This window comes from Papilio xuthus, unplaced genomic scaffold (genome assembly GCF_000836235.2).
Source record: "Papilio xuthus unplaced genomic scaffold, Pxut_1.1 DF825017.1, whole genome shotgun sequence".
Lineage (NCBI taxonomy): Eukaryota > Metazoa > Arthropoda > Insecta > Lepidoptera > Papilionidae > Papilio > Papilio xuthus.
The window spans coordinates 4,732,043-4,744,292 of NW_013533632.1; the positions used below are offsets into that span (position 1 = coordinate 4,732,043).

The 12,250-nt window shown below is 32.5% G+C and overlaps 1 protein-coding gene across 1 annotated transcript; it reads right to left on the bottom strand.

Moving 5' to 3' along the window:
* Nucleotides 1–3,142: 3,142 nt before the first annotated feature.
* Nucleotides 3,143–11,972, bottom strand: LOC106126470 (uncharacterized). Its single transcript, XM_013324156.1, has 19 exons — nt 11,525–11,972; nt 11,198–11,353; nt 10,800–10,991; nt 10,330–10,481; nt 9,972–10,133; nt 9,536–9,891; nt 9,274–9,464; nt 8,988–9,144; nt 8,613–8,806; nt 8,012–8,127; nt 7,570–7,935; nt 7,073–7,238; nt 6,802–6,986; nt 6,348–6,559; nt 5,754–5,850; nt 5,118–5,304; nt 4,412–4,534; nt 3,700–3,835; nt 3,143–3,436 (listed from the first exon to the last, which is right to left on the bottom strand). The coding sequence occupies exons 1-19, from the start codon at nt 11,640–11,642 to the stop codon at nt 3,304–3,306; spliced, it is 3,399 nt and encodes a 1,132-aa protein (XP_013179610.1). The 5' UTR covers nt 11,643–11,972; the 3' UTR covers nt 3,143–3,303.
* Between the last annotated feature and the right edge of the window lie 278 nt (nt 11,973–12,250).

Below are 12,250 nucleotides of genomic sequence, written 5' to 3' on the forward strand. Positions count from 1 at the left end.
CTAAGAGGGTTTTTTCAGTAAATTGTGTTTGTCATTCTCTGATTCTATATCCTCAACGAACGGTTTAGGAAAAGAAGAGTAATGAATGTCTGAATAATTGCGTAATAAAACGAAAGTTAATTAAGAGGGTGCATCGTATGCATGGAAAGGGACCCACACGTAAAGCAATTTTATTGAAACAGTTAACATTACATCGTATGCTAGAGGGCGAGAACGTGCGTGAACACATTTCGAAATTTGTGGATGCTGTAGATAAACTGAGTGATATTGGAATCGAAGTACATAAAGATTTGTTATCAATATTATTGTTATATAGTTTACCAGCAAGTTACGATAACTTTAGATGCGCAATGGAATCCCGCGATGATTTACCTACGGTGGAAATATTAGAAATAAATTTTTTGGAAAAGGACAGCACGAGGCGATAGAGTAATAATACTATCGAAATACAAGGAGCTATGTATACTAAGAAAAATGGGCAGATAAATAAGACTTACAAGACCGTCAATACTGGAAATAGTTCTTTCAAGAGCGTCAGTATGTCTAATTCCGGTGGTATAGTGCCATCAAGTTATCTATGAAATGGTAAAAATTGGAACTAAGGTGACAAGTTGAAGTGTCATTCGACTGTCAGTGTCTACTACTTTTGAGTGTTCCGTGTGTTTTATTGCGATACTTCTGAATTGTAAGCGTTAAATATGGCGAAAGCTATAACGAGTGATGTCCGGAGTATTATTCTAAAGTTGAAATCATTTTTTGAAGAAGAAGCTCGGCTGTAGGCGCCTAACATTCCGTTTAATCAAATATACAAACAGATTTCAGCTGTATCAGGTTAGTGTTGTCAGTTTCTAATATATAAATTACCCAAAATGATGATAGGAATGGAGACAAATATGAAGATTGATCATTTTGTTATATAATAAGATATAAACATTCTTGTACAAGAAGGATGTAGCAACCTACAGGCCGATTTGTTATTTTAGAACTGTTTCATGAAGTTTAAAATTTCCTCAAATTCCGTCAAATCCAAAAGTGGGATATCAATAATATCAGTTGTTAGTATTTTTAAGTAGTCACTCTGTTATGATTAAAATTATTGATAACGACACTCTACCCACAGTCGCCATTTCTACCACACACGTTGAATCACAAAACATTTGTTACAGGTGTAAGTCAAGGGCTAATTTAAAAAATTATTAAAGAGAGCCAAGCGGCAGAAGCTGGTACCAAAATACGCACACCTGGCAAACAGATATTACGACAAAGTGGATTCATTCACATTATTCAAATACTGTGTTTGACCACAATGATTGCAAACGTGGTTTTCAATAAATCCTCAAATAAACTTTTTTGTTTTTCTTTTACTTACACCTACTTTTAGGCCTACCACTAATATCTAGATGAGTCTTTAAACAAGGAGGTTGGAATTTATTATATATATTGGTATATTTTAGATGGAATCCCTATGTCACAGCAGTTTATCGTAAATACAAACTATATTTACATAAATAAAAATGTGGCGACTTTCCCGACTTTTGTGCACATTGGAATTAATTAGCAACACTGAAACGACGCCCGCGACACCCGTCAGTTCACAGTTAAGTTGGTGACACTATACATTCAAATACAAATGTTTTAAATGTCATAATTATGGTCACAAAGCTAGTTATTTCAAAATAACGATGAAAAATTACGAGATAGGATGTGAAACTGAAGAACAAGACAATTATAAAATGTCTAATTGTATTGATTTATCAAATAATTTAACACGTAATTCTTTTATTTAAGATAGTGGGTGCACATCTCATCTCTGCTAAGGTCCTGAAATTTTTGTTTTGCCGTATAATGCAAAATATAACTTAGCTAGGAGGGTCTTAAAGCTTAAAGGGCGCCTGCGACGCCTCCTAAAACGTTTGGAAGATTTCCCCCGACACCGAAAAAAAGGGGCGCCGCGAAAGTCTTTCCCAGGCCCTTATTAACATCATGCCAGTGTGGACACATCAAAGATTCATTTATAAAAAGAAGCCAACAGCAACTGCCTAACTTCGTTTACGGAAAAAAAAACGGAAGGAGATTACTAAGCTAATAATATCAGAAAAGAAAAAGTGCTACGATAATGAGTGTCAAAACTTTGATTAATTAAAATAAGTGAAATTATCAAAAAAATCCAAACAAAACAACATCATAATAACGAACCTAATATAAATTTTGTAATAAAATGCCAATTGGTCCGATTCGATCAGCCTCATTCTCCTTTATTTAAACAATATCACGATCTTTAATATTTCTTTTTTTTAAGTTTTAACATAACAATACTGATACCGCTGAATTACGCGTTTGTAGGGTTAAATGAAGATCTTTATGTGACTCTTTTTATGTACACAACGTTATTAGTATACATATGTCGCCACGAGTTCTCACAAGCGAAACATCGACGTATAAACAACTTATGATTTTTTTTCGATAGTGCGTTTACGTCCATTAAGACTATAAAAATATATAAAAGTAAAATAGAATAACGCCTATTTGATAGAATTTTTATCCACCTTGATAAAGGTTGATGTCGCACACATACAAAGCAGAACGAACGCGAAACCAAAGCGGACACGATTCTATTTCACGATTGACAGAATTCTAAACGTCGTTGTGTTTTCCTTACTTATGTGTTTATAATAAAGACTTATTCAAAGCGCTATTTGATATGAAACTAACATAAGACAATTTTGTCCCGTCAAACTGTTTACACAGGCTTATTGTATTGCGAAGCGAAATTATTATTTCGTTTCCGCTTCGCTTTAGAACTTGGGTTCGTAAAAAATTGGAATTACCTCAAACCTAATACATATTAAGAAATGAGGTTCACTAGAAAACTATGTGAACTTCTTGTATTCAAATATTCTCGAAATGTTTTCCTTAAACAGAATGAAAATAAATCGTAGTGTAATTGGATACCATCGACTATACCAGTCTAATTATTTAACCTTTGTTTATTCCTCGACCATTCATTTCTTAACAATATGTCCACACACACACACACAAGAACATCATATTTATATGTGATATTATGTTTTTCGTATTCCATACAATTAATAAATAATGATTAATTTTAATAATAAATCGATTATAAGATATAAGTACGGAATTAAGGTATTTAGTTCGTTTTTGTCTATGAAGTTTTGTCTATGGTATAATCTAATCTATGTAATGTGTCCAGTCTACATATAGAAGTGTACAAAAGTTCCAGATTCTAGAATAAAAAATTATTTTTGAGAATGTCAAAAAAAATACAAACTGATTTTACATCTATGTTTGCGTAGATCCATATGTACCGGGTGGCGGTCGATATTCTTCAGGTAAAGCCATCATTTGCTTTTTAGTAAACGCGTATTTTCTAACTCCGATGTTTTTAAACGTATTCTCTCTGCGGCAACCTTCACTGTAATGAAATTAATAAAAAAAAACATTATTTAATTGAATTTGAAACAAATAGTGGTATTAATTAAAAATGAATACTTCCCATTACAAAACTACAAACTTAAAAAAATAAAAAACTAGAAAATAATCCTTTTAAATGTTTCTAACACGCACAAATTGGATTACTTATTGGAAATTTTTACTTTTACTTTTACTTTTGTTTTGTGAATCAACAGTTTTTGTTATTTTTTTTTGTTTAATTTTATTTAAACCTAATGGTCTTACCTTCTCATGATACTTAATGCTTTCTTCATTTCATGCTCTGCCAGATGATACTCGGAAGCTAAAATAGAGCATTGTTCTAACGTCACCGACATCCCCGTTCTGTCTTTGGCACTTTTACATGATGTGAATCTAACACCTGGAAAAACAGTTTGTATGAATTAAATAAAAAAATATTATTACTATACTATCTCTATAATAGGAAATAAATCATACCATAATAATATTAATCACATTTGAATTTTCTTGTAAGGGAACTAAGGCAATCTTTATTTTTATATCTACATCAATGGAAGGCAATAGACATTGAATATTTGCACATGGCAATACTGACTTATCTTACTAATATTATAAATACCAATGTTTAAATAAATGGATGTATGGATCGATGTTGGTTAGAAGATATCTCCGCAACGGCTCAACGGATCTCACTGAAATTTGTCATAGATGTAGAAGCCTGGAAGAACTACCAATTATGTTTTTTTCTTAATTTAGCGCGGACGGCGTCGCGGGCGACAGCTAATGTTAGACTCAAATACAAAGTGTGTACGAAACATATGTTTTTTTGTATTATATCAGACACAACAATTTTATTATTATATAATATATTTAGATGATTAACAAAATGTACTATAACACTTGTTTGAGATATGTATCTGTATATTTAAGGCGACATAGTAATTAATGCTTTACGTCCCCAATTTCCTACAATTACCATTCATAAGTCTTGTTGCTAACGAAGACAAATGTAACACTTCAATATTTTTCGGAACTTTCTTGTGTACACATATTTTCAAATTTTCCATAACCTCCTCCAATGGTTTCGTTCTTGAAGATGCTATAACATTAATATTATCAATTTATTAATAGCATACTCAAATCTATAAAAAAGTACTAAAATTAATCATTTGATTACAGTTCTTTTGTAATCAAAAAAATCAAATCTGTTATTGTATCTCTTTCCCTTCCCACCCTTTTTCTTATAAGGAAACGATGGGAAGTGGACTTTCCGGATGAGAGGATGCATGAGAAGGGAAAATATTTTCTTTCTGTGCATCCTCTCCTCCGTGGATTAAAGTTAGGCAACGCATATGCAATTGCGTGTCTATGGGCAACGGTCACTTCGCTATTTCAGCGATTTCAGGTGGCCGCTCGCTTTGCCACCTTATGATATAAAAATAAGTATATAAATTAAAAGATTTTCTATAAACGTGCTTATCTCAGGAACTAATAAACCGATTTATTTGATTCCTTAGAGTTTTGGATAAATCATTATGATTATTAACTTGGACATTGCACAATTTTTTTTAATTTAGTTTAGAACATAACTGTGATTGCCAATGTTTTAACTATTGTATATATATTGTCATCCCTTACATTTTCTTTGATAAAATAGAGACAAAAATAGTCGAGCAACTCACCTCTGCTTGCTGCTAAAACATCTGCTGGAAACACTTTACTATATTTATGATAATATTTGTTTAATCTTTCCAAATTGTCACAATTAGATTGATATTGAGGCGTTGTTTCTCCTAAAGCTTCTGCTAAAGTAGCTTTTTCGTTTACACCTATGTTGAAAAACACTGCGGTGATTGTGAAGTTTAAATGCTGAAATTATAAAAAAATACATTACAAATGTAATATATTTATACAAAAACTAGCTGTCACCCGCGACTCCACGCGTAATTAAATAATAATTATTAGCCTACGTGTTCTTCCCAACTATGTTCTACATCTTTGCAAAGTTTCAGCGACATCCATTCAGCTGTTTATATGGGAAAAAGAAAAAGGCTGTTTTTAAGGTTTCCTCGCAATTATTCGAAATTTTTCTCACCTTTTAAACCTTCCCTAGTCCTTCACGATCATTTCAAGACCAAGATAAGATAAATCCGTTCAGCCATTCTCGAATTTGAGGAAACTAACGATCAGCAATTGATTTTATATATAGAATTAAATACTAGCTGCTGTAGAATAGATGGTAATAATGGTGATAGTGGAATTTCACAGATTAAAGGCAAGAGTATGTTTAAAGTAAGTAAGTAAAATTGTTTGCTTACCTGCTTACATGTAAATTTTGAATATAGTGAATCCGAAATAGGAATAGATACAGAGAGGGCACTTCTAGACCCACTGACTTGTGGAATTGCACTGGCACTGTATAAAAAACATTAAACGATATTACCATACTTGAAAAAATAAGGAAAATTTTTTCTTTGGCAAAAAAGGAAAATTGCATTCTCTAGTGTATTTTTGGTATTTTTATGAAAAAGTGACATCTATGGTTTTTTACTGAAACGAAACAGCAGCTCAAAGGAATGCAATTGTCAAAGATAGCGTCAATAGAAGATAGATGGCGTTTATTTTTAATACTTCCAATAGCAAAAAGCGACCTCTATGCTATGTTTCTGAAACCTAAACACCTGAACTTGTCGCCACAGTGCTAGAGATGTTACTATTTTTAAATAGATGGCGCTGATAATTATATGATAATAATCTAATTTTTCTATGTGAATACAAAGTATAAACAATTGGAGTTGAACTAAAATATAGAATGAGCTAACATAACTATGGAACTTTTGACATTTACTGGGAGCGTGTGTGACTTATTTACGTTCACTTTGGAAATTTGCATACCTAAACTTATATCTTACCTGTGTCCAACTTTAGTAAGTGTAAAAAGTACAGTTTGTAAATCTTCAACAGCGACCACCATATCACCCCACATAGCCTTCTCTGTAGAATAAAGGCTGAGCAAAGCCTCAAAGCCACACAGTGGGCCTAGATCTGAACTCAACAGTTTTACAATTACTTCCGCAGGCATAGAGTTGAACCAACACAGGAGACCGGCAGTAACTGTAGCAAGCTGTGAAAATAATAATCTTTAAGTATTAAAAAATATATATATCATTTTTGTTTAATTTAGGTGGCGTTTTAATCTTCTATTGCTTGTAATTTAATGAATCTCCGGACCACTATTGCTATCGAAAACCCCAGACTGATCTGTGTGTAAATGTTAAAGAGAGTTCATTATCTTTGAAATGTTGTCAAGGAGAAACTTACTTCACTGTGCATGGCAGAATGCATTTATGACTTAAAATAACTTACAGCTTGTGAGAAACATGTATCGCGTCGTGTTTGTAAGGCGGCGTGTTCCTTGGTCCATGTCGGTGATTCGCATCGTATCCGCATCGCCGCGTGTGATACGCGTGCCCAACGCAACAATGTCTCCGCTTCTCTTTTAATCTGCTCCACTAACGAACGCAAACAATCCAATTGTTCTTCTGATACATCTAAAATTATTTTTTTTAAATAGATTAATTATTATAGCCAATTTTTCATCTTTAGTTATGTAGGGTATGTTAAAAACATAACAAACCTGTGCTATTTTCCAATGTCTTCAATGTAGCGTCGACAAATTTAGCAAAAGTGGTCTCTATATTATTTCCGAAACTTTTTAGGGACATTAAATTGCTTTCTCTTACGCTTGAATCCAATAGACCTAATGTCGACAACGTAACACTTTTGGATTTTAGCTCAGTATTCTGAAAAACCATATTTTCACAGTCACACAAAAAAATTACAACATTAATGAATACTGCATATTAACAATTTCACTTTGTTTTTAAAATAAAACTCCAAATGTCTGTGTACCTTTTTTCATATCAAAATTATTTTGTTTGAAAAATATGATAAAAAGAAAAATAAATTAACCAGCAACAATGCATGTAAATAATAATATCAAAATCAGTTCATACAGTTAAGTAGCGCCATGATTTATATTCAATTGAATACAAGTAATCGCAATAGCAAACATAAGTCAATTTCGCAAAAAGAAAAAAACGCTTCAACTAATAGTTAAATTAAAAGCTTTACCTTATTGCGGCTCAAGCTATCCACCAGACTTCTATAAGAGACATGTTCGAAAGAGTTAGAGGTTTGTGTCTCTATGGAACTTAACTTACTCGATGGATTACTTATTGAATTTAAATTAGCACATCCTTCACTGTCAAAGTAATCATTATGGAAATTTAATTCGGCTCCTTCTATAATATCTCTGATTGAATCTTTACAAAATTTCGAAGGGCCGGGACAATTTGTAGCAGATAGTGTAGGAGCATCGCAAGTAGGCGAAGTGTCTTTGGAACTAGAACTTGAGGAAGCATCGTAAGTATCACAATCTGAACCAGTCGCATCAAATATACTCAGCTGTTCTGTGAGACGTAAAATTGTTGATAATGTCTGAAAAACAAGATCTCAGTTAAAAATATTACCCTATTTCTTACTCCCAATTTCCTATGTTTTAAGTGGATCTTACCTGATCTTCAGATTTATCAATACAAGAATTCTTTGACCATCCAATGCTGGCTAACATCTCTTCAACTACACAGGGTTCCCATAGAGCAAGTATACTTTTCATCTTACTCTTTATAACTGAAATGGAAATTCAATATTATACTAAAATGTACTTTAATGAGTTTATTATACCATCTTACAGTGATAGAGACAAAAACATATGATCCACGAAAGGGACCGCTCGTCCAGAGCAATATTATGAGCACACAGAAGACAAGGGAAGTGGTAGTCATTCCAAAACAGTCAGATGAGAGTGCATGCAAGAGGACTAATTTACTCTCTTGCCCTCTCTACCCTTTTCTTATAAGGAAAGGATGGGAAGGGGAAATGGATCAACTCATTTTGAGTAGTAGGAAGGTATAATATTTCTCTTCCTATATCTTGTCCCCTGTCCATTACACTTGGTTGGTTCACATCTATATTTCGATGATTTCATGTGGTCACTAGCTTGTTTGCCATCTTATAATATAAAAAAAAAACAAATCCAACTACTTAATCCGGGATAGATTGGTATATTCATAAGATTCATATATTTTATAAGATGATTTAACCATTTAATTTACCTTCAATAACCGTAACAATTTCATCCTTCTGCTTGGCTTGCAGAAGAACTAATACCCTGTCCATATCATGACCTGCTTCATCACAAAGTCGCCTCAAAGCAACAACATTGTCATATTCCACTTGTATTTTATTTGCGGTTGCCAAATTCATTGCCGCCTTTGAACTGTTAATGTCTTTCACTTGCTGTACTAACCTACAACAAAATTATTTATTCATAAAACTATAATTTCATAAATAGAATAGAATAGAATAGAATATTATTTAGATATTGCCCAAAAACTTTTTAAGTGATTATTATCATCTTGAACTTGTAATAAACTGAACCACACAGTTTTCTTTCTTTGTTTACCTTTAGTTACTTCACTTAGACTTACCTAATCAGACCTCCGGTTCTCTCAGCCTTATGCGTATGCGCTGTGAATGCGCCAGCCGTTATCACATCGTGGAATCCGGTCCTGTTCAATGTATCATTGTGTACCCACATACGTTGCAAATGTAAATTTACTGCTGCAAATTCTAAACTGGAATCATCTGAAAATTATTTTGAAGGACAATTGAAGATATGAAAACATAAAATTTAACTTGAGATTTAATACAATATCTCATTTTACTATATACAAGATCAGCAAATTCAAAAAATAACAAAAAAAAACAATTAACCTTTTTTAGCACTTCGTTTAAAATATGGATTCTCTGTAATTTGAAGGCATCGTTTAGAATGGCAGTAGTGTTTTAACAATGACACATGTGTGCTAGCCAAGTCTAACTGCCGAGTCTGCCATTGTCCACTTACAGTTCCAACAGACAAAATCTCTTCTAAAAGCTCCTTTTCCCTTTGTATATAAATATCTCTAAAACAAAAATATCACAAGTAGAACAAAGCTTATAAACACATATATTAAAACAAAAAATATGTACTCACAACAATTGTACAGGCACTTGATAACAAAGCTTTGGTTCTGCCATGATTTCATGTACGGTGATATCACCACCCAAACCTGAATGAAATCTGTAGGTCACTTGATGGCTATTCACAAAGTTTTGCTTCAGTAAATTACTGTAGGAAGGGAACTTTAACTTCAAACCCAATCTTGGAGGTAAAGATTGAGAACGGCGATGGCACATAACTTTCTGAGGTATATCAATGCAATTCTTTTCATTTGAATGACTTGGGCTTGTACCAATATAAGAAGGTTCTAGACTCCAGCCATGAATGGTTACAAAACCAACCGTCTTATTTTCACGAGTCATCAAGGCCACACGAAGTCTTTGTGCTTCCTGCAAAATTGTTAAATACATAGTGTTTTCTTATAAATTCTTAATACAAAAATAATAATAATATAGAAAAAGCAATTTACCTGTATAGTACTCAGTTGTAGTGAAGTGAAACCCATAGGAACAGCGGTTTCAGTAACTCGCTCCTTAACATTGTAGGCAACAATTCTGATCATGACATCACCAGTCAAGCCATCACTTGCACGGAAAAGTATAGTTTTGGAAAAGAAAGGATTACTGCAACTCTAAAATAATAATTTTACGTTATTTAAATTTTTTCGATATAAATAAACAGTTAGCAGCAATTCCAACTAATATAAAAACTCTAAATAAAAAGTTTTAGTTCTTGTATACATAAAAATCTTTTTAAAATCTCTAAGTCCAGTAATTGACTGTGTTGAAAGTGATTCTTAATTATTTATAATTCTAATGCTCACAAACCTCAACAACTTCTGTTGTACCATACTTGATGCACACTTCTTTAGAATATCTGACATAAACAACAATCAATGGAGAAGGTGGTTTTCCGTAAGCATCACATAAAAGATTATCACATGATAGTGCAAGTTCACATAATGGAATTTCAGTCATATCTAAAACATAATTGTTAATAAAATTATTGAAATAATATAATAAGGTTGGATGTGTGCACACATAGAGGAAGACCAAAGAAAGTATGGATAGACTAGCTGTCACTATTAGAGACTGGCTTGACTCACTAATAGGAGATAAAGTTTTCCATGGGTAAATATGTAATATTATGTACATTTTGAACATATGTATCTGTGCATGTATATGTAACATTATTACCTCCTATATACTAGTTAACTTGTCAGAAAGTTTCCTTTGATTTAGTTTCCTTGAGAGACCCTATTAGATGACAATAAGTGGTATAATTTAAATAAACTTACCAGCCACAATTCCTTTCTGTATTCTGTGAGTTGTTATATCTACAATGGGCCTGATTTTATTCAGTCTTTCCTTCAATGCAATAAACTGAGAATGTATAACATTGTATGGTGCATTTTGTATAGCTTTAATCCAGTGTATACGTTCAGATTCATTGAAGGCAGCTATTCTATACCATAGGCCATTATCCCAAACTGAAAATAGATTAAAGGAAAGGGAACTTAAATTTGATTTAAAGAAACTTTTTGACATACCATTACACCAAAGATTCTATACTATTTTCGCTACTTATAATGTAATATTTTTTATAAAATTGTCTTTATATCAAAGTCAAGTCACAAATATCGTAACTATGATTTATTAAGTAAGATTGTAAGAAAAAATTTAATCATTCATTTACCAATTTGAAATGGCCAATGTCCATTATCATCTTGATTTTGTTCCTTGATTTTATGGTTCCCCAGTACTATAACTCCCATGGGTTCATACCAGGGCTCAGGGCCTTTCAAATAAAACAGTAGATTACCACTAAGACGGAACCATCTAATGGAGGAACCTGTAATGATGTACAAATTTACATATTCCATTTTAAACAATAAATAAGGGAGAAGTCTGTTATAAATTTGGTTCATCATATTAAGTATTGTCATATTAATTTCAATGGAAAATCGATTCTAATATTTAAGGAATTTATACCGTACGTAAATACAATAATCTTAATACATACCATCAGATCTTCGAAAAAATCCATCCTGCTTTTCCTTGAACACTAATACTCCTTCACGTTCAAAATTTTGAGAAGTTTGTGAGGCCAAGGCAGCTAATTCATGCTTATTGTATCTCATATTTATACACTTGCATTATTTAACTATATTCGTCACATATAACACACTTAAAAAACAAGGTTTCACTTGGGACCGCCCTAAGGTATTAAAATTAGGATACAATTTCTATTTTCTTGTAAGCAATTTGACAGAATGACGAAAACTTTGTTGTATTTATTTTAATCAAGAATTTAAAAAAGTAATTCCTGTTCTCGTCACTACTATATACATGATTAGTATTTTTAGATGATTTTCAAAATAATTTTTGTATCATATCACTCATATATAAACTGCAACCTGCAAGTCAACCATAAGCAAATTGAGAAATTAAGATTTGAGATTGACCAAGGAGTCAAGCAGCAAGGAGTATATTTTGACAACATTGACAACTTGAAGAAATTACAGAGTATTTATAGGGATGGTGTACTATCTCTGTGACGTTTCTTCATGGCGATATGTAAATGGTGTATTTCCTAGCACAAAAGAAAAAAGGGTTGAACGTAAATACATACTTAGAAATTTTGAATAATAATCAAGTAGGGTGCTATCAGCCGCAACCATGAACGCCAAAATGGCGAAAATCAAACAGGCACAAATACCGCGGTTTTTAGCCTATCCATTTCAGTGTT